At 41.3% G+C, this 17,718-nt stretch overlaps 1 protein-coding gene across 50 annotated transcripts in view; it reads left to right on the top strand.

Moving 5' to 3' along the window:
- adgrl2a (adhesion G protein-coupled receptor L2a) overlaps positions 1 to 17,718 on the top strand; it is a 91,420-nt gene that overhangs the window by 59,173 nt on the left and 14,529 nt on the right. For 26 of the 50 annotated variants that reach the window (XM_032525466.1, XM_032525468.1, XM_032525471.1 and 23 more), the window contains 11 exons: positions 7,599 to 7,898; positions 8,617 to 8,720; positions 9,270 to 9,455; positions 10,027 to 10,065; positions 12,059 to 12,242; positions 12,989 to 13,111; positions 13,591 to 13,826; positions 14,452 to 14,625; positions 15,580 to 15,786; positions 16,528 to 16,748; positions 17,481 to 17,547. In XM_032525466.1, the coding sequence (XP_032381357.1) occupies positions 7,599 to 7,898; positions 8,617 to 8,720; positions 9,270 to 9,455; positions 10,027 to 10,065; positions 12,059 to 12,242; positions 12,989 to 13,111; positions 13,591 to 13,826; positions 14,452 to 14,625; positions 15,580 to 15,786; positions 16,528 to 16,748; positions 17,481 to 17,547 (1,841 nt within the window). The remainder of the gene's footprint in view (positions 1 to 7,598; positions 7,899 to 8,616; positions 8,721 to 9,269; positions 9,456 to 10,026; positions 10,066 to 12,058; positions 12,243 to 12,988; positions 13,112 to 13,590; positions 13,827 to 14,451; positions 14,626 to 15,579; positions 15,787 to 16,527; positions 16,749 to 17,480; positions 17,548 to 17,718) is intronic. The other 24 variants (XM_032525494.1, XM_032525448.1, XM_032525450.1 and 21 more) reach the window with 3 other exon arrangements.

Raw genomic sequence — 17,718 nt, forward strand, 5'->3', positions numbered from 1 at the left:
CTCTCTCTCTCTCTCTCTCTCTCTCTCTCTCTCTCCCTATCTCTATCTCTCTCGTATTTTGTCTCTTACTCTTCCTTTGCCTGTAGACTTTTTGTAGTTGTCCTCCTCCATTATCATCCATAAACTATGCCCAAAACATCTGGATATTTGCATTTGTGTGCATTCTAGTCTGTGCATACAGTACATGCGTCCGTCTGGCTTCTCTCCTAAAGTCAAGCTAAAGATTGTTCAAATCATGCCCAACGACAGCAGTGCACACTTAATGACAGGATTTGAGTAAATCCTTAGCTGTGCCTTCTGGGAAACTGTACAGTAAACAGGAGGAAGACAGCCATCAAGATCAGGGATTACCCAGTTTTGTCATTTGGAAATATGTGTTCACTGGGGAAACAGTTTATAACCGTGTTTAGATTTAAGTGACAATATTCCATTTAAACATTTTGCACGAAGCATATTTTAGTTGTGATTGCACACATTTATAATTGATCCAGATCCAACTACTAAACTACATATTTAAGTGAAAGTTGATGTAACTTCTCTCTGGTTCTTTCTCACGTTCATTCCTGTTGACTCCTGTTGGCTGTTGTTGGGGTCACACTGGTGTTGACTGACCATACAATCCTGGCCAGTCAGGACCAGGCCAAATCAAACACCTCACTGAACACAACAATCTGCAGAAAACATCCCAGAATGTGTGCAGAAACCCCCTTAAAGTGACATGTAGCCTTAAATGTGTGTATTATTAGCAGTGATGTGTTAGTTCAACAAGACCTTTATGTTTTTATAGCACCTAAAGGCATGCCTAAATCCCAGAAGGATGTCCATTCTACTGATAATGTTTAGAACTGTGTAAGCTGGGAGAATTCCTGGGATGTTAGGGCACTTTTGGGGAGTGTATCTTTAGCGAAAGGCTTCCTTCTTTACTGCCGGACTACTGAATATCTGTATTTGCCAGTTTCCATTCTTTATTCCTTCCATCCATTTTATGAGACACTGTGACATTATTTGTCTACATCGTGACCCACTTGTCTCATTCTTGGTTACGATATGAGGGTTAATTTAACTGGGGGGAAATCCCACGACAGGGATTTACAGTCTTGTTCACAACGTCTCTGATATTACATTGTGGGATTATACCTAACCACCCAGTGTCTGGTGGCAATACAGGCCATAGAGCACATGAGGTCAGGAGGTCACCTGTTTTTCTTCTGAAATATGATCACGATTGCTGCTGCTCCTTGTTAGACACGAGGACCAGTTGTTGCCAGAGAAGGAGGAACATTTAACCTCATTTAAACACACCTCAAGATAATGTTTTCTCATATTCCCAAGTGGCTTTTCCCCGCTTCTACTGGAATGACTTACCCGTTGATGTAAAACTACTGCACACAACACGGCCAAATGATCTTTGCTGACAGCGTGGAAGTATGTGGGCAACAGTAAACCCAAGGTTATGATTTAAAATGTCACAAAGAGTTGTTTTACATGAAAGAGAAATGGGTGGGGGGGTGATTATGGTTACACTGAGCCCTATAGCCAAGGGGACCCAGAGGCTGTTGTTTGATTACAGTCTGACTGTGAAACAAGGCGTATTAAAAGAATTATTACTCAGACATCACAATGGTCCCCCATCACTCCCTGACACACGCCTTTGAGGAGATTTATTTCACACAGGCCTGATTATTGTGTCTGTGTGTCTCTCTGATCTGTGTATATGTGGGTAAGCATGCTTTGTGTGTGTGTGTGTGTGTGTGTGTGTGTGTGTGTGTGTGTGTGTGTGTGTGTGTGTGTGTGTGTGTGTGTGTGTGTGTGTGTGTGTGTGTGTGTGTGTGTGTGTGTGTGTGTGTGTGTGTGTGTGTGTGTGTGTGTGTGTACGAAAATCTCTGAAACAGACATCCTCCTGTGCGCATGGCATTAAATATCAGTCTGCTTGGCACACTTAGAGTTAATGGTTGAAATTTGAGGCACGTACAGTAGAGAGAAAGCTGCAAGGAGGGAAAAAAGCAGGCTGTAGTCTAGCAGCTGCTGTGTCTGTTCTCTATACTTTGGTGTCATTCTGTGTGTGAGGGTGTATATGAATGGGTACATATGTTTATAAGTCCGTCTGTGTCTGTGTGCGTCTGTGCGTGTGTGTGTGTGTGTGTGTGTATGTGTGTGTGTCTGTGCACTCTGCCTGAATGCCTTTGTCCATATGAGCCAATGCGTTTGTATTGTGGGAAAGAAAAATATTGGAGACAGCAGTAAATAACATAATCCAACTATTACGTTTCGTTCCCTAAGACATGGACGTATACTGTACACATCCTCTCAAAGACATGACTCATGGGAAATTATACGAATTTTCACTCAGCTTTCTTCACATTTACTGCTGATACACAACCAATCATACGCCATCTTCCCCTCCACAGCTACAAATGCAGCGCAGAGTGTAAGACGTGTAATCCAATTTCCTTTGTGTATTATTGTTATTATTGGTAGATATCAAAATGCATCACACACGTATAATAAATAATCACACTATTTCATACTCAAGAACAGCTTCATTTCCATATGAACTCAGAAGCAAGGCTGCATCCAGAGAGGAATGAGTAAAATGCATGTTTAAAAATGAGATATTTCAGCAGCAGCATTAGCACAGGAAATAATTTACACTTAGTTTTTTCACAGTTCAACACCTTCTTTAAATTATTCTACACTTTGTGCCGACCAAATTATAAGATGATGGGTTATTCATTTATTTTCCATCCACTAGATTCTCTTGGACCCCTGAGTGTGGCCCCCTTCTGATGGCAGAAACAGACTGAATTGTTTGAGATTTGACTGACTTGTTAACTTTTGCGGTTTCTCTTCCATTAGGAGGTGATTACTACCCAGGAGCCACATTTCACAGTGTATAATAGACAAAATTCGTTTTACCTTAGCAAGGAGTAGGTATACTAAATGGGAACAAAGAGGTGAATCTCCTAAGCAGCCTCATTTCACATCGTTATGAGATTAGTGTGCGATCTAATAATTCTTTTAACTTTTTTATGTGGCAAATTATCTGAAACACATGCTAAATGTTTGTTCCTTTACCCTTTTTCCCCAACCCCCGCAAGATAAACAGCACCTGCTAATGTCTATAAAACATTACCCTGATGAACAACCATGCGTTGCCTACTGAAAGTGAAGTCATTAAGCATAATAAAAAAGACACACACGCTGTCGGTTTTCATTTGTCACGACGGCGTGACTATGGAGGTCTGGTAAAATCTGTGTGTGTGTGTGTGTTCCTGAGTGCTTACGTGTATGCATTTGCTCTAACAATACTTGGCATGCCGTGCTCCCCTTGCCTTTTCCTCTTCTGGATTCCTGTCTCATTGTCTATCATCAATCCCAGACCTATAACCCCAGCGGTGATAACAGAGCCACTGAGATACATTCAAGAGCAACAACGTGTGGGCGACAAATCACACAAAGAGGTTATGAATAAGTCTGCCCCGACTATCGGCGGTACTTTGGAGAATATCACTCGCCACACTCACACTTTGTGTAAGCTAATTGAAGGTTCCCTTTGGGCTGAGCGCAGCAGAGACATAATAATCAGGGATACTGTCCTGGTTTTGCTATATTACCCAAGTGTGGGGGTTGCTTCTTATAATCAAAGGAATATTGCACAGGGAAGGTATTCAGTGGTGTCAGGTGCGTGTTGCTAGCCTGGCTCCGCCTTCCTATGTACTTCCGCTTAATTTTCGTTTCCCTTCAGTACTACTTCTGGGTTTGCGGTATATTCTTGGGTTTTCTCCAGTTAAATCTTAACCAGTCCAATCAGCGAACAGAGGGAGTGGCTGAGAACGATGTGGTTGTGCGCTAGTTTGAGTTGTAGATTCGTAATGGTGTCGGAGAAAGATGCGAGCAAAGCCATTCAGTCCGTTGTGGCAACGCTGACGAATATCCAGAAGTTAAAGCTCGAGCAAGAACAATCTTTCCTGAGTTTTGTTGGTGGCCATAATGCTCTGGTTCTCCTCCTCATAGGGTTCGGGAAAAGTTTGATTTTTCAGCTCGCTCGGTTAGTGGTAAAGGAATTAGCTAAGGCTAATTCTAGTGATGCTAAGCCAACATTACGACCAAATGGTTGTGATTGGTTATGGCAGATCCAGAGTGGATCTGGGCAGAGCTAATAGTTTTGAACTTCAACAGAGTACCCACCTTCAAGAAAGTTAGCACTTGTCAATGAAGATTGGCCAGACTCTTCACAAATGAAATGTACGAGAGCGTGGGAGGACCAGACTAGTGTATTGCCACAGTGCAAAACAGAAATATTTGGTCTATGCTATAAACACAAAAGGTTTGGAAAAGGCTGCTGCCGCTCTACCAACATATCAATACCCATCCCTCGCAGTGGCTGCTTAAAAACTTATCCACTTAGACATCTCTGTGAAGAAGTGACCGCCTGAGAGGAGTGTCCATTTTAATACCTATGGGTTAATTCCTCCCAGCTTTCATTGGATCAAATTAAATCAAGCTATGGCATAAAGGTAATAAGCTTATTGTGTCTCTGGCAGGATTACGAGCTGACACGCTATGTACACAGGAACAGCAGTGGTCAGAGAGGCTGCATTGTTTATGCACGGATTTCCCTGGGAATATAGCCTACATTCACATTACTCTCTTTTTCACACAGGAAAGAGGATTAGTGTGCATCAAAGACATGAAATGAAACCTCCCAACAGGATTATTTTAGCCCTTTTACTTGTGTCATTTTCATAATATTTCTTGTTAATGAAGCTCTTTAATATATTGCTGTATTCTATGACGGTGCTCGCTGAGATTTTTTTTTTAGCAATGCCAGCACAGCTTTTCTGTATTGTGCAACTCAGCAAATCCAGCCCACACCACTTTCCCAAAGCCAAACCTATCCAGTTCGCAATGGAGCAATCACTCTCCAATGGTACGCTTTCAGAAAGCCAAACACATTAGTTCTATATTAACCACAATAATTATCCCCACAGTTTCACTGCTGATAGCAGGTAGCTATAACATAACAAAATAAATAAAGAAAACTTCAAAGAGATTTAATTTTAAATGTTGTAACTAAAGCATGGAGCTCAACATCCCAGCGAGCAATGACTTAAGTAAAGGGTGTAGTCAAGATACAGTTGTTAGTTGACATGCTAAAGGAATGTGCTTGGATTACAGCAGATGCCTCTTTGATTTATTGGCTGTAGTTGCGAGCCTTTTATCTTAAATCATGCTGTCGAGCAGCGATTCATTTTCATTTTATTTCTGTCTGCATTCTAAACTCCCCATCCACGGAGACTGGAATCTTATCTTTATAATCTTTCATACTTTGGAAGTAAGAAACGTATAAATGGCCCTCAAGCTTTTCTTTTCTTTGTTTTAAAATCTTCTGGAAGTTTGCCAAGCAACCCAGACCCAGATGTTTAAAAAGACACAATGATAATTATTTACACCCTATGTCAACACATATTCATTATATTTAGACCAAGCTGCAACATTACATGCTGAAGTGTCTAAACTTAACTGAAAAAATGCAAAACATTTTTTTTCATGGTGGCTATTACTCTCACCTCTGAGACTTCTCAGTGAGTCATAGAAAAACAAGGGCTATAGCAATAAAAGGGTATTGGTGCAGAATAGAGACAGACATTTCTCCAGCTAAATGCTAGTGCTGAAAGGACACTAAGCACAGGTTGTCTCTCAACCACTGTGACAGGCCGTGTAGCCGTGAATTTCACTGTTGTGTAAAAGGATACAGGTAGGGAAGGAGGGACAAGAGAAGAGAAGAGGAGGCTGAGGTGAAGCTAGCCAGCCAGATCTGCCTTTCCTTTAGCTCAGTGTCAAAACAGCCAGTTGTGTGTGTGTGTGTGTGTGTGTGTGTGTGTGTGTGTGTGTGTGTGTGGTGGTGGTGTGTGGGTGGTGTGTGTGTGTGTGTGTGTGTGTGTGTGTGTGTGTGTGTGTGTGTGTGTGTGTGTGTGTGTGTGTGTGTGTGTGTGTGTGTGTGTGTGTGTGTGTGTGTTCTAAAGCCCCCCCCAACAGCAGGGAGCACAGAGTCATCCCTCTGGTCAATAGAACCTATTCGACAGGTAGCTGCCAGCCTCAAGGTGATTTCCCTTCAACTGTACTGAAGCCTCTCATCTACACCATGGGGCCTATGGTGATAGTAGGGGTGGTGTGTGTTTGTTTTGGTGTGTGTTTATGGAGGTGTTGCTGACATCTCTCCTTCAATCCACTGGAAGACAGAAACTTTCTTTTACTTCTCCAGCTTAGCCCAATTGTTTCTGAATCTTCCTGTCATCGTCTTCTATTTGTGCCTCTATTTTCTGCCATCATCATCCCCCCTCTCTCTCTATATCCCCTGTCCTGCCTTTGACTCCCTACTCTCTTTCCCTACTCTCTTTCATTCTCTGTTGCTCTGTCTCGGATGTCTCTCAGTGCCAGTTTACCACTGAGTACGACTCAGCTCAAGCAGTGTAACAGCACCTCTTCACATTCTCTGCATGCTCTACAGGCAGCCTAATGGAGGAAATCAAAGTACTCAAATGCGATTAGATTCAGTATGCACATAGCATTCCAATCAGAGCTCCTTTAAAATTCAACCAACAAGTACTTTCTTCAGTGGGGGTTCATGTTTTCTTTTTGTACTTGTAGATCTGGGGCAGATTTATATCAAATAGTTAGTGTTTATCAACATTTCAACGATTCAACTTTTATGTCAGACTTTTATGAAATGTAATTACCGTGCTACCTACACTTCTCGGGTGTATCACATGAACAATGTCTTCATAGTTTTTCCTTAGTGGCTCATGTTAAATGTAAGGAGTGCACTATTTTCTGCTTTCCCGGGACTGAAACATATTGTTTTTGCCCGAGGCGTTGCATGAGTTACTGCACACCTGCTTTATCAGAGTATGAGTTGTAGCAAGAAACAACTGCAAAATGAATGCTCAGGCACCATGGATATATATACAGGTTTTGTGTTACTCTAGTGAAATTTAATCAGCCATGCCACAAAGTCTCCAAGGCAAGAATGATTGCCGGGCAGGAGGACGTTACTATAATTATTGTCTTGTTCACTGCAGACTGAGTGCCTTGGATAAGCCTTAGTCAACGGGAATGCAACACGCTTGTTGCACAAAGCACTTAGCAGCAATTCACACAACAGGACACTTGGATGTATAAGCATGACATTATTGAACAATTTATTTTAGGAATGTTAGTTACAGGGGACACCGTTAAGTTTTAGTGGTACATGAGGGCATCTGCCCACCGGAAGGTCAAGGTTTGAACACCTGACAAAGTATTCTTAGCAAAATACAAAATACTATAGTCGACATTATTCTCCCTAGGGATGCAACACTAATTAGCTGACCTCACACTGCAACCGCAGGTCAAACTATCCTTTGGTTTGTATTTCTATATTTGAATCCACAGCACTGAATCATGTTTTCATAAAGACTGATAACAAATATGTGCACTTGTGAGAATCACACTCTTTAAATCATGGAGGTGATAATGGTTTCCTCACAGGGCTGCACACCATCACATATCAGTGGTCCACCTAAATATAATGCTTCTGTACCTCTGTCTCTTCACAGCTCCACCACTGTCAGAAGTCACCACGTACCCTCAGCCTCAGAAAACGACAACCACCACCACAACAACCACCACGGTGCACTGGGGTGTGGCCAACACTACCACCACAACAGGGCTCAAGGAGGGCAGCAGGGGAACACCCAAGCCGCCTCCTGTGATTCCACAGACAACTTCCCCTCCGCCCCTTGAGTCCTTCCCTTTACTCGAGCGCTTCTGCGCGGCCACAGAGAACAGAGACATAACGTGGCCTCAGACCCAGAGGGGCATGCTCGTGGAGCGCCCTTGTCCCAAGGGAACACGAGGTAAACAGGACTCCCTCTCACCTCAGGGCCATGTGCTTGCTGCTTTCAATATGACCTAAAGCATTCTAAGAGAACATCTCAGACCATGTTAGACATGTCTGATAATAATCTCTAAAGAGCATCAGTTGAAGTAGGTGTTCAGAGAATCAGTGAAGGCAGTTGATAGTGGCGTTTTAGCTGTGTCATTCCAGTTTGAAGCATGATTATAATGGCTGGGGTGCAGAGGATCCGGCTCAGCTGTTTCTCCTACAGCTTGCATCGAGACGTGCATCCCTCATTTGATTGTGTGTGAAATTGTGTTAGCACTCAAAGTTCATCAGGCGCAGGGATAATTAGGACAGGGGAAAAAAATGTTGCCACTTTGTATCACAAACAGGAGCCAGCTGTTGGAAATATTTTCAAAAATAATTTGCAAAATTGGCTACTTTATATGTTTGGATTTGACCGTATCCAACTATTTCAGTTTAATTTGTTCTTCGACAGCATAACAAAAACTGAACATCCTTCATGGCTGATAAGTGTGTGTGCACACACAAGCAGACATTCTCTGGCTTTATATTTGTATGAATTTGCATGTTTTTAAATGTCTTGTTTGTGTGTAGTTTCCTTATTGAATATTTGCCCTTGTCCTTTATTGCCCTGAAAAGGACTTACTGGGAAAATACATTTGATTTGACTTGATTAATCTTGACTATTCTGTTCTTGTTTTCCCTGTCAGGCACAGCCTCTTATTTATGTGTCCTAGCCACTGGGGCCTGGCACCCGAAGGGCCCTGATCTCAGCAACTGTACCTCCCACTGGGTCAACCAAGTAGCCCAAAAGGTTTGTGTGAGCTCTGCCTCACTGTTTTCCTTCTAAATGGAATGTGTTTTTTAAAAACATAGAGGAGGTACACAAAACAATGGAAACATCCTTGTTACAAAAGTGGCTGGGTGAAATTAGCTGGAAAGCTGCATTTGTCAGCTATGAAAGAGGTCTGGAAATGACAACTTTGATATGTGTTTTCTTAAAAAAAACAAAAAGAAATGCAAAGTTGAAGACTGTTAAAATTGCTGGGGCATCAGTCAAAAAATAATAATGTAAGGGGAAATTAAAATGGACAAATCAGCACAAATAAGGTATAGCATAAAGCACAGACAGAGATAGGACAGGTGTAAGCTGTGTACATTAGTCAAAGCAAGCATTTGTTACTGTGTGACACAAAACTGCCACCATGGCAACTTCTCCCACGTGAAGAAAACCTTTTCATAACTGGCATTTCAAGGACTCATTAAAGTGTGATTAGATGTCAAAAAAAGGGCTGTAAAGAAACCCTCCAAGTCTGTCTTCTTGCATTCTTGTGAACATTATTCACTGTCTTTCCCCCTGCAGATCCGCAGCGGTGAAAATGCAGCTAACTTGGCCAATGAGTTAGCCAAGCACACCAAAGGCCCCATCTTTGCAGGGGATGTCAGCTCCTCGGTGCGCCTGATGGAGCAGCTGGTGGACATCCTCGATGCTCAGCTGCAGGAGCTCAGACCCAGCGAGAAGGATTCTGCAGGACGGAGCTTCAACAAGGTAACCAAAAAATCCTGTATCACGCACTATATATTTAACATACATACTGGAAGCATTTTCTTACCATTTCTCACTTGTCGCATCACTTTTTACTGACACGTTAATAATGACAAATGCAGAAGGGATTATAGTGTTTCCAAAAATAATGCAGGGATATATACAGTAGTTATTATTTATCTGTCACCCACAGTCTGCCTTCTCTGTCTTTTGAAGTGCAGGAAAGCTGGCATGTAGCAGAGATCTGTATTCATGTCAGTGTTTGTACATTTATGGTATTGGCCAAAATGTGTCTCTGCCAAGTGTGCTACTTCTATGATGCGTCAGGAGGCTTTGGCAGGTTCAGGGAAAATACAGCATGTCATAAATGTGAGCTGAAGAATTATTACACTTTGAGCAGGTCAATGGCACGAGATAGGGAATGGATGGATTAGTCTTTCAGTAGTTACTTTGTATATTGACCACTCAGTCAGGGCTTTGTTTCCTACACAGCCTTTGGTTGCTTAGCTCATGAACTTGTGCAAATTACGTGTCTCTATTTTTTATCTGTTCTTTTTCTTTTCTAATAAAAAAGCTTCAAAAACGAGAAAGGACATGCAGGGCATACATGAAGGTACTGGAGCAATGGCTCTGTCCACTCTGCTTGCTGCCGTCCCCTCCTCTATCCCTGTGCTACAACTGTATATGCCCCAGCCCAAGTTCAGCAGCATGTAACCTCTGCACTGTCATGTACTCCCTCCTCCCTGTGCTTTCTGCTTTTTGAGTAATTGCCTTACACACAGACACAATCGTACCCAAAGTGCTTTCTAAAGTCAAAGAGAAGTCATCTCCAATTACAGAGGTGGCTTCTTTACATGGATGTGTCTCTGTGTTTTGTTTCCCCCCCCTTTATGCTGTGATAGCAATGGTGTATTTTGTTGTTCATCCTGTTTTTCCCTGTTGTATGTTTTCTAAGTGTTTACTCAAGATTGCACGTCTGGATGCATAACACAACACAAACAAAGAATCCTGCTCTTACATCCCTCTCATTATTCATTTGCTAAAAGGATTTTCTGCTTTGTGACATTTTTTGCTTTTTATACGAGCGCTGCATTCAACATATAAAACCCTACTGAATATTGGATCAAACACAGTTCACTTGTGATTAATTTAAATCTTTTTCAAGGACCATCACCCGACCTTTCATCGCATGTAAAGTAAAAACTGTAGCTCTTGTTTCACAAGGACACAGGTTTTAGGTCATAGAAGTCATTTGTTTCATAAATTAAAAGAGCAAATCTTCAGCTCTATCTGGTTAATAGGGTTAGCCAGGTCAAACCATTTCTTTCCTTTTCTTTGAATGCTATCAGGTTGGGGGTCATACATCAAAGTATTTTGGCCACATATATCCCTCAACCATTAGGGGGATCAGTGTCCTCCACCTGCCACCAAAGTCACCCCCCACAATCCAAATCTCTCCTTCGGGAGGGTATTAAAATCGATCGAGCTAATTAGCCAGTCAACGGCCGTGCGCTTATAACAAGAAAGGAAGAGAAGAGAGAAAAAAAATACATGTATGTAGTGACTCCACCTCCCCAAAAATGCATAATTTGTTTTTTAATGTCACAACATGTAGATGTTGAAGGAAGCAACCGTGTTAGAGTGGTTTTGTCTCAATGTAAATCACAACATTTAGTCGACTAATGACAGCATAAGAGGATTTGGGGCAGAGCCTGTTGAGTCAGCAGTATCTGAGATCTGCCACACTTGACGCAACGTCACTATAACTGCCCCCCAACCTTCCCACCATGTCGCCAGAATTGATTACCTGATTAGACACATTGATTTGATTATTTCCTGAAGAAAACTTGGCGTCGTCTGCATCCCACGCCCCATTTATCTGCTGTCTGTCCTGAGCTGGTCAGGTGGCAGAAACTGAAGCTGGAAAATATAGAAGGATACAATTTTATTACACTGCCTAACGTATCATAGCTATTTTATTCTTTATTAATACTAAGTGCTTTTTGCAGGGTGACTGCATGACTTATGGTACAGTAAAATATTTTCAATAGAGGACAAGCTGACTGCAGGTCAAAAGTTAAAGAAAAATAAAGTTTTTACACGCGGAATGCTTTGCAATTAGACTTTTAGTTGAGGACAGCTTTTGTTACTTTGACTTTAATCAGGCCAACTCTTGATATCCTGCTATCGGACAGACCTGATAGGCTCAATACACTCACCCGGAGTGAAGTGTCTGCCCTGATGCAGCGTCCTTGACAAAGAAACTGAATCCGCACCATCTCCAAGTGATGCTCCTGTTCTTCTCACCCTTTGCAGTTTATCCTTCATGATACAATTGCAAAATCAATGTCTTTCTTATTCTGTAAATTTCTGTAATTAATCAATCTTGTCATATATGCAACCATGAATAAATCTCCCCCCCCCCCATCATTTTTTATTTTTAATCCTCACAGATGTGATGCTTCAGCACAGCATTTCATGCATTTTAGTGTCTGCATGTCACTGCTAATGCTTGCAAACAAATTATTTTTTTACTGAGTTACTCAAGTACCTTTTGTTTGTGTGTGTGTCTGTGTGTCTGTGTGTGTGTGTCTGTTTCGACACAGGCTATTGTGGACACGGTAGATAACCTTCTGCGACCAGAGGCCTTGAAGTCCTGGCAAGACATGAACAGCACAGAGCAAACACACGCAGCCACCATGTTACTGGATACTTTGGAGGAAGGGGCCTTTGTCCTCGCCGACAACCTCATGGAACCTGCCATTGTCAAAGTTCCCGCAGACAACATAAGTAAGTAAAACAAGAGTTTGTGGTGAGCAAATGACAAGAGTTCTCCATTGATGTGAGCTCAGTTAATTTGATTACTTTCAAGTCATTGTGAGAGTGACTCTGCGATAGGAAAACAGGGCCGCCACATAAAAAAGGACTTTGTTTTCATAATAAGCGTTTAAACCTTGGGGGAAAAGAAAAACAACGCATATTAGGTTTAACGAGTCGCTTACTGACAAAGTGATGAATATCAGACAATTAAATAGACTGGATTCTCTGATTGCGCACGCTTAGTTTATAAATGTATGCGTCTAGACCTTGTAACTCTATACATTAATGTGAACATTAGCCTGCTGTGGAGTCAGAAAAAGTACATTGTTTATTCACAGCCTCATTCTCTCATTTTCTTCTGCTCTTAGACCATATAAGGAAGGCTTCTCCTTAGTTGTTCTGTTTCCTCTGCAGTGTTGTTTTATTCATATTAGTAAGAGTCTCACAGGGATTAAATGGTTCCTTTGTAACTGATGTTTTTTATTGTGCAGCCCATTGTCACAAAGAGTTGTGTTCGAGTCATTGATATGTCATTTGGTCTCTGCCAACAGTTTGTGTAGAAATGTCAGGATGAAAGCTTTGGGATCAATATTGCCCACTGTATGGTTTGTAGGCCCTTGTGTTTCAGTTAAACAGTCTGCAATGACCAATGTCTCATTTTCTCGTACTTTCTCTTTTCACTTTGAACCAATCCTCTGCCTTTCTACACCGGGCAGTCCTGGATGTGTATGTACTCAGTACCGATGGCCAGGTGCAGGATTTTAAATTTCCACAATCCAGCGAAGGCAGTATCTCAATCCAGCTGTCGGCCAACACTGTCAAGCTCAACAGTCGGAATGGTAAGCTCTCTTAAACATAGCAGGAAAATGAGAGACACTTGTCAAGATAGTTCTGCTTACTTTAAGAGAAATTAAGTGCTTATTCAATGTGTGTGTGTGTGTGTGTGTGTGTGTGTGTGTGTGTGTGCGCGCGCCTTTGACTCCCATTTTTGTTTCTGTGAAAAGGTGAAGTGTCTGTACTAGTGTAGGAGCACAACAAAAGAGTTAATCTAAAAAACTCAGAACTCTGAATAATGAGAGGCTTTTCAAGGCTCTCTGTCTCTATCTCTCACTCATCTTTCACTCGTCCTTGCATATCTTTTGTTGAACATTTTAAATGGAATTGCATTGGAATGAATTGGAGTGTTTAAATATTTTTAGCCCTCTTTTTGTCACCACAGTTTTTTTGTTTTTTTTTCATACATTGTCATAATTGTTTCTGGAAGCTTGATTTTATTTCTCTCATCCTCTGATGTCGGTCTACGTCTTTCACTATACAGGAGTTGCTAAGCTGGTTTTTGTGCTCTACAAAAATCTGGGCCAATTCCTCAGCGCAGAAAACGCCACCATCAAGATGGCCAATGAGGCTTACGGCCGCAACGTGTCGGTGGCTGTCAACTCTGACATCATCGCCGCCTCAATCAACAAAGAGTCCAGTCGTGTATTCATTAATGACCCGGTGATTTTTACCCTGAAGCACATTAATGTGAGTCTCCCTGCTGGAGTGAATGGACAGGTAATATTAAAACACACCAGGAGGGAACATCCAGAGTAGACAGAGATCTGCGATTTGAATTGTAAATGTCTGGCTAGGTCAGTCGGCAGTTTATTTAAGTCATTGAACATCAAATTAAAGGAGTCTTTAGAACTTAAGTGAATTCTTAATGAAAACTAATTCTTTAATCAACATTGGGATATAAATGATACCCATTTTCTTTTATAGTGGGGGAAATTAACTCCTAGATTAGCCGTACAATCTAGGATGAAATTACTGGAGCACCAATTATCTTTCGTCTTTTAAAGTTGTCACTAGAGTTCCCAGAGGGCCATGCGGGACTCCATTCTTTATCAGAGAAATTGTGCAATTCCAAAGACGTGCCGTCAAACAATTACGCTTCTTTGTCATTAAGGCCTCAAATACCCAACTATGCTTCGGTTGATTTGGCAAGCATGTGCCAAATGAGATACAACATATGAATTGCTTCATAAGAGCTGTAAAGTGAAAAATCATCCTCCATAACCATGCGGAAAAAAAATACTTTGTATGAGTAGGGGGTAAATGGCCTTTGTGTTCTACATGTACTTCAATTTCAGGCAGTCAATTATTTGGACACTTAACCCATATCTCTTGTTATCTGCAGATGGAGCACTACTTCAACTCCAATTGCTCCTTCTGGAATTACTCTGAGAGGAGTATGATGGGGTACTGGTCCACCCAAGGCTGCAAACTCCTGGACTCCAATAAAACACACACCACCTGCTCCTGCAGCCATCTCACCAACTTTGCCATCCTTATGGCGCACCGTGAAATCCCTGTATGTCACATCCATTTTCTTTATATCCACCTCTAACTGAGTTTTTTTTTTTAAACTCACCTGTATAATTTATTTTTTCCTATTTCAAAAGCAAACTCAAAACCCCAAACATCCTTGTTTCTATGTTTACATAGAAATCTTACAAGATTACAATAATTACAGTGAGGTTCAGAGAGAAGACATGTGTATACTGTTGTTGCAGTGTATTGCAGTTACTCTACGGCTTTCTTCATTCATGGCTTAATTTTCTGTAATACACACACATTGCATTTTCCACCTCAGCAAACTAGAGGCAATTCCTAAAAACTACAAACCCTCACAAACCCTTCCCTTATGAAAAAGGTAAACTTGTAAAATGTAAAGACTGAGTGTAACATTTTCTTGCTTTGTGGTTCTCAACACTTTTGGCTTGTGATTCCCTAAAATAAAGGAAAGTCTACTTGTGGCCCTCCATTACAAGTAATGACCTCAGTATAAACATGAGTTGGGACCAGTTCTCAGATTGATTTTTAGGGCCTGTGGAGGTGAACATATCCAGTACTTAACAAGAAAAAAACATTGAAATAAGTCAGAATAAAATACACATCATTTTATTTAATAATTTTTTGACTACCTCAGATATATCTTAGTTCCCCTTTTTGGTATTAGGAACCTGTTAACACATAAAGTAGAAGGCTTTTCCTCTCTTGTCAGTCTCAGTGGTAGAAGATTCAGAGGACAGGGGGATTGCAGGTAGATAAGCAATTTTGCAATTTTAAGGTAACATAAATTAGGCAATGTTTTTGGCCAATATTACTTCCTCCAGTTGTTCTTAATCAATATAATGTATACATAAAGTATACATAAAGCTTTTCATTAGTTATTTTAAAAATTTCAAAACTTTCCTTGTAGAAAAACAGGTCTGCTTCTCTCTTTTCACAAACTAATTCCATGTTAATCTTTTAATTCTTCCAGATTTCAGATTTGCCTGACCTGATTCTGACCATCATCACTCGAGTTGGGATCGTGGTGTCCCTTGTCTGCCTCGCCATCAGCATCTTCACCTTCTGCTTCTTCCGGGGCCTGCAGAGCGATCGCAACACCATCCACAAGAACTTGTGCATCAATCTCTTCATCGCAGAGTTAATATTCCTAATTGGTATCGATATGACGGAACTCGGGGTAAGCTGGAACGACTGCATCCCATTGATTTAGTTTTGATTCATTCTCTCTCACTTCATCTCCTTTCAACTCCAAAACAAAAGACCCTTTCTGAGTAAAATGGATGACACGTTAAGCATTGTTTGTTTCTAACCTTCTCTGCTTGTCCCCGACATGACATGAGTGGGACGGCACCATTAATATAGATTACTAAGGGACCATGTCTTCAGCTTGACAGGTCTTTTTTCCTCTTTCACTTAAAGCCACTGTTGCCATGGCTCAGCCTGCGTCCACAACATCTTTATCTTTTTTTCCACCTACATTTTCTCTAGAACCACAAATCGTTTTCCTGCGTACCGCTGAACTGCGTGATTAGATCTACTAACTCTAACCTTACAATACAAATGGTATTTAAATCTCTGCCGTGCTGATAGAAAGCGAAACCTGCTCATAGTCAGAGCCCATGTGGTGCATGAATATTCATTACCTTTTTCCATCAATTTCCCTGAATGGGTGAGGCAGCAGCGGTTTCTTTTCAGTGGGTTTTTAAGAAAAGATAGGGTATATGGGTATATGATATACAATTTTCAAAAAAGAAAGGGCTATAAAGATGCCTCTTGTTGTGATTAATTATTTTTGTACTACAAGTTAATCTAAAAAATCTGCCCATTTTATGGAAACTGTGATTGCATTGTTTATTCTTATTTTATTTCCTGAATACTTATTCTTTGATTGTTTAAATCGGTTATTGTTCTCAATCAGATTGGATGTGCCATCATTGCGGGGATCCTCCACTTCTTCTTCCTGGCTTCCTTCTCCTGGATGTGTCTCGAGGGGGTCCAGCTGTACCTCATGCTCGTGGAGGTCTTTGAGAGCGAATACTCACGTAAAAAGTACTACTACGTGTCAGGTTACCTCTTCCCAGCCATCGTGGTCGGTGTCTCCGCAGCTATCGACTACGGGAGCTACGGGAAAGGGAAAGCGTAAGTGCAGCTTTCTGAACAAATCCTTGGAAATGCAGAGCGGACACGCTGGATGCTACGCTGTGTGGGCTTACCTGCTGTGACTGTATGTGGCAGCTTTTGAAAATAAATCTACTCATCATTTCTGCCAGGGCTGTATGTGCATCCCTGGAGACTACACCAAAACATTTGAGCTCCTTTTGCCAGGGATGGGCAGCTGTTAAATTTTTTATGTCATTTGAAAGTGGCTGACAGACGGACTCAACACTGTGGTTTCAGGGGGGCCGCAGCTACATTAATGCCTTTCTGCTTAAAGACCCTCCTGTGACCTCTTGTTTGTAAATGCTTTCTTAAAGAGACGAGCACTGTGCCAAAAAAGCCTTTTACGCAGATTAATGGCCACAACTCAGCTATCAAGAGGGGCTACTTGGGGTCTTCCGTCTGTTTTAATGTTCAACCTCTGAAAGGAGCATTTGAAAGCACTCCAAGTGAAATATTGGCAAGAAATTACACACTCAAATCTCAACTTTTAAATGTGTTTGTTTTCATTATATTTGGCGTTTTAACTGTATTTTTGTTTGTTTTAACTGTAAGGTGTACCTGAGTGCTATGAAAGGGGCCCATAGATAAAGTGTATTATGATTATATTCAATGTCATCAGCCCATGTAACCAAAAATGAAGACATTAGGGAAAATTAATATTGTTTTTTTAGTGTGTGCTGCCCCAAGCTCAAGTGTGTTTCTTTTTCATAGGTGCTGGCTAAGTGTGGACAATCATTTCATATGGAGTTTTATAGGACCCGTCACCTTTATCATTATGGTAAGCTGTTTTATATTTCTTTGAATACTGCAACTCACAAAGTAAGGAAAGCACTGAGAGGGTAAGATGAAAGAGATGAAGGAGAGAGATAAAGGAAGTGAGAGGGTTGAACTGAAGGAAAAGTCAGCAGGATTTTTGCTCCTCTGTCTCATTGGCGATGACAGGTTAATT

The sequence above is a fragment of the Etheostoma spectabile genome, chromosome 9 (genome assembly GCF_008692095.1).
Source record: "Etheostoma spectabile isolate EspeVRDwgs_2016 chromosome 9, UIUC_Espe_1.0, whole genome shotgun sequence".
NCBI lineage: Eukaryota > Metazoa > Chordata > Actinopteri > Perciformes > Percidae > Etheostoma > Etheostoma spectabile.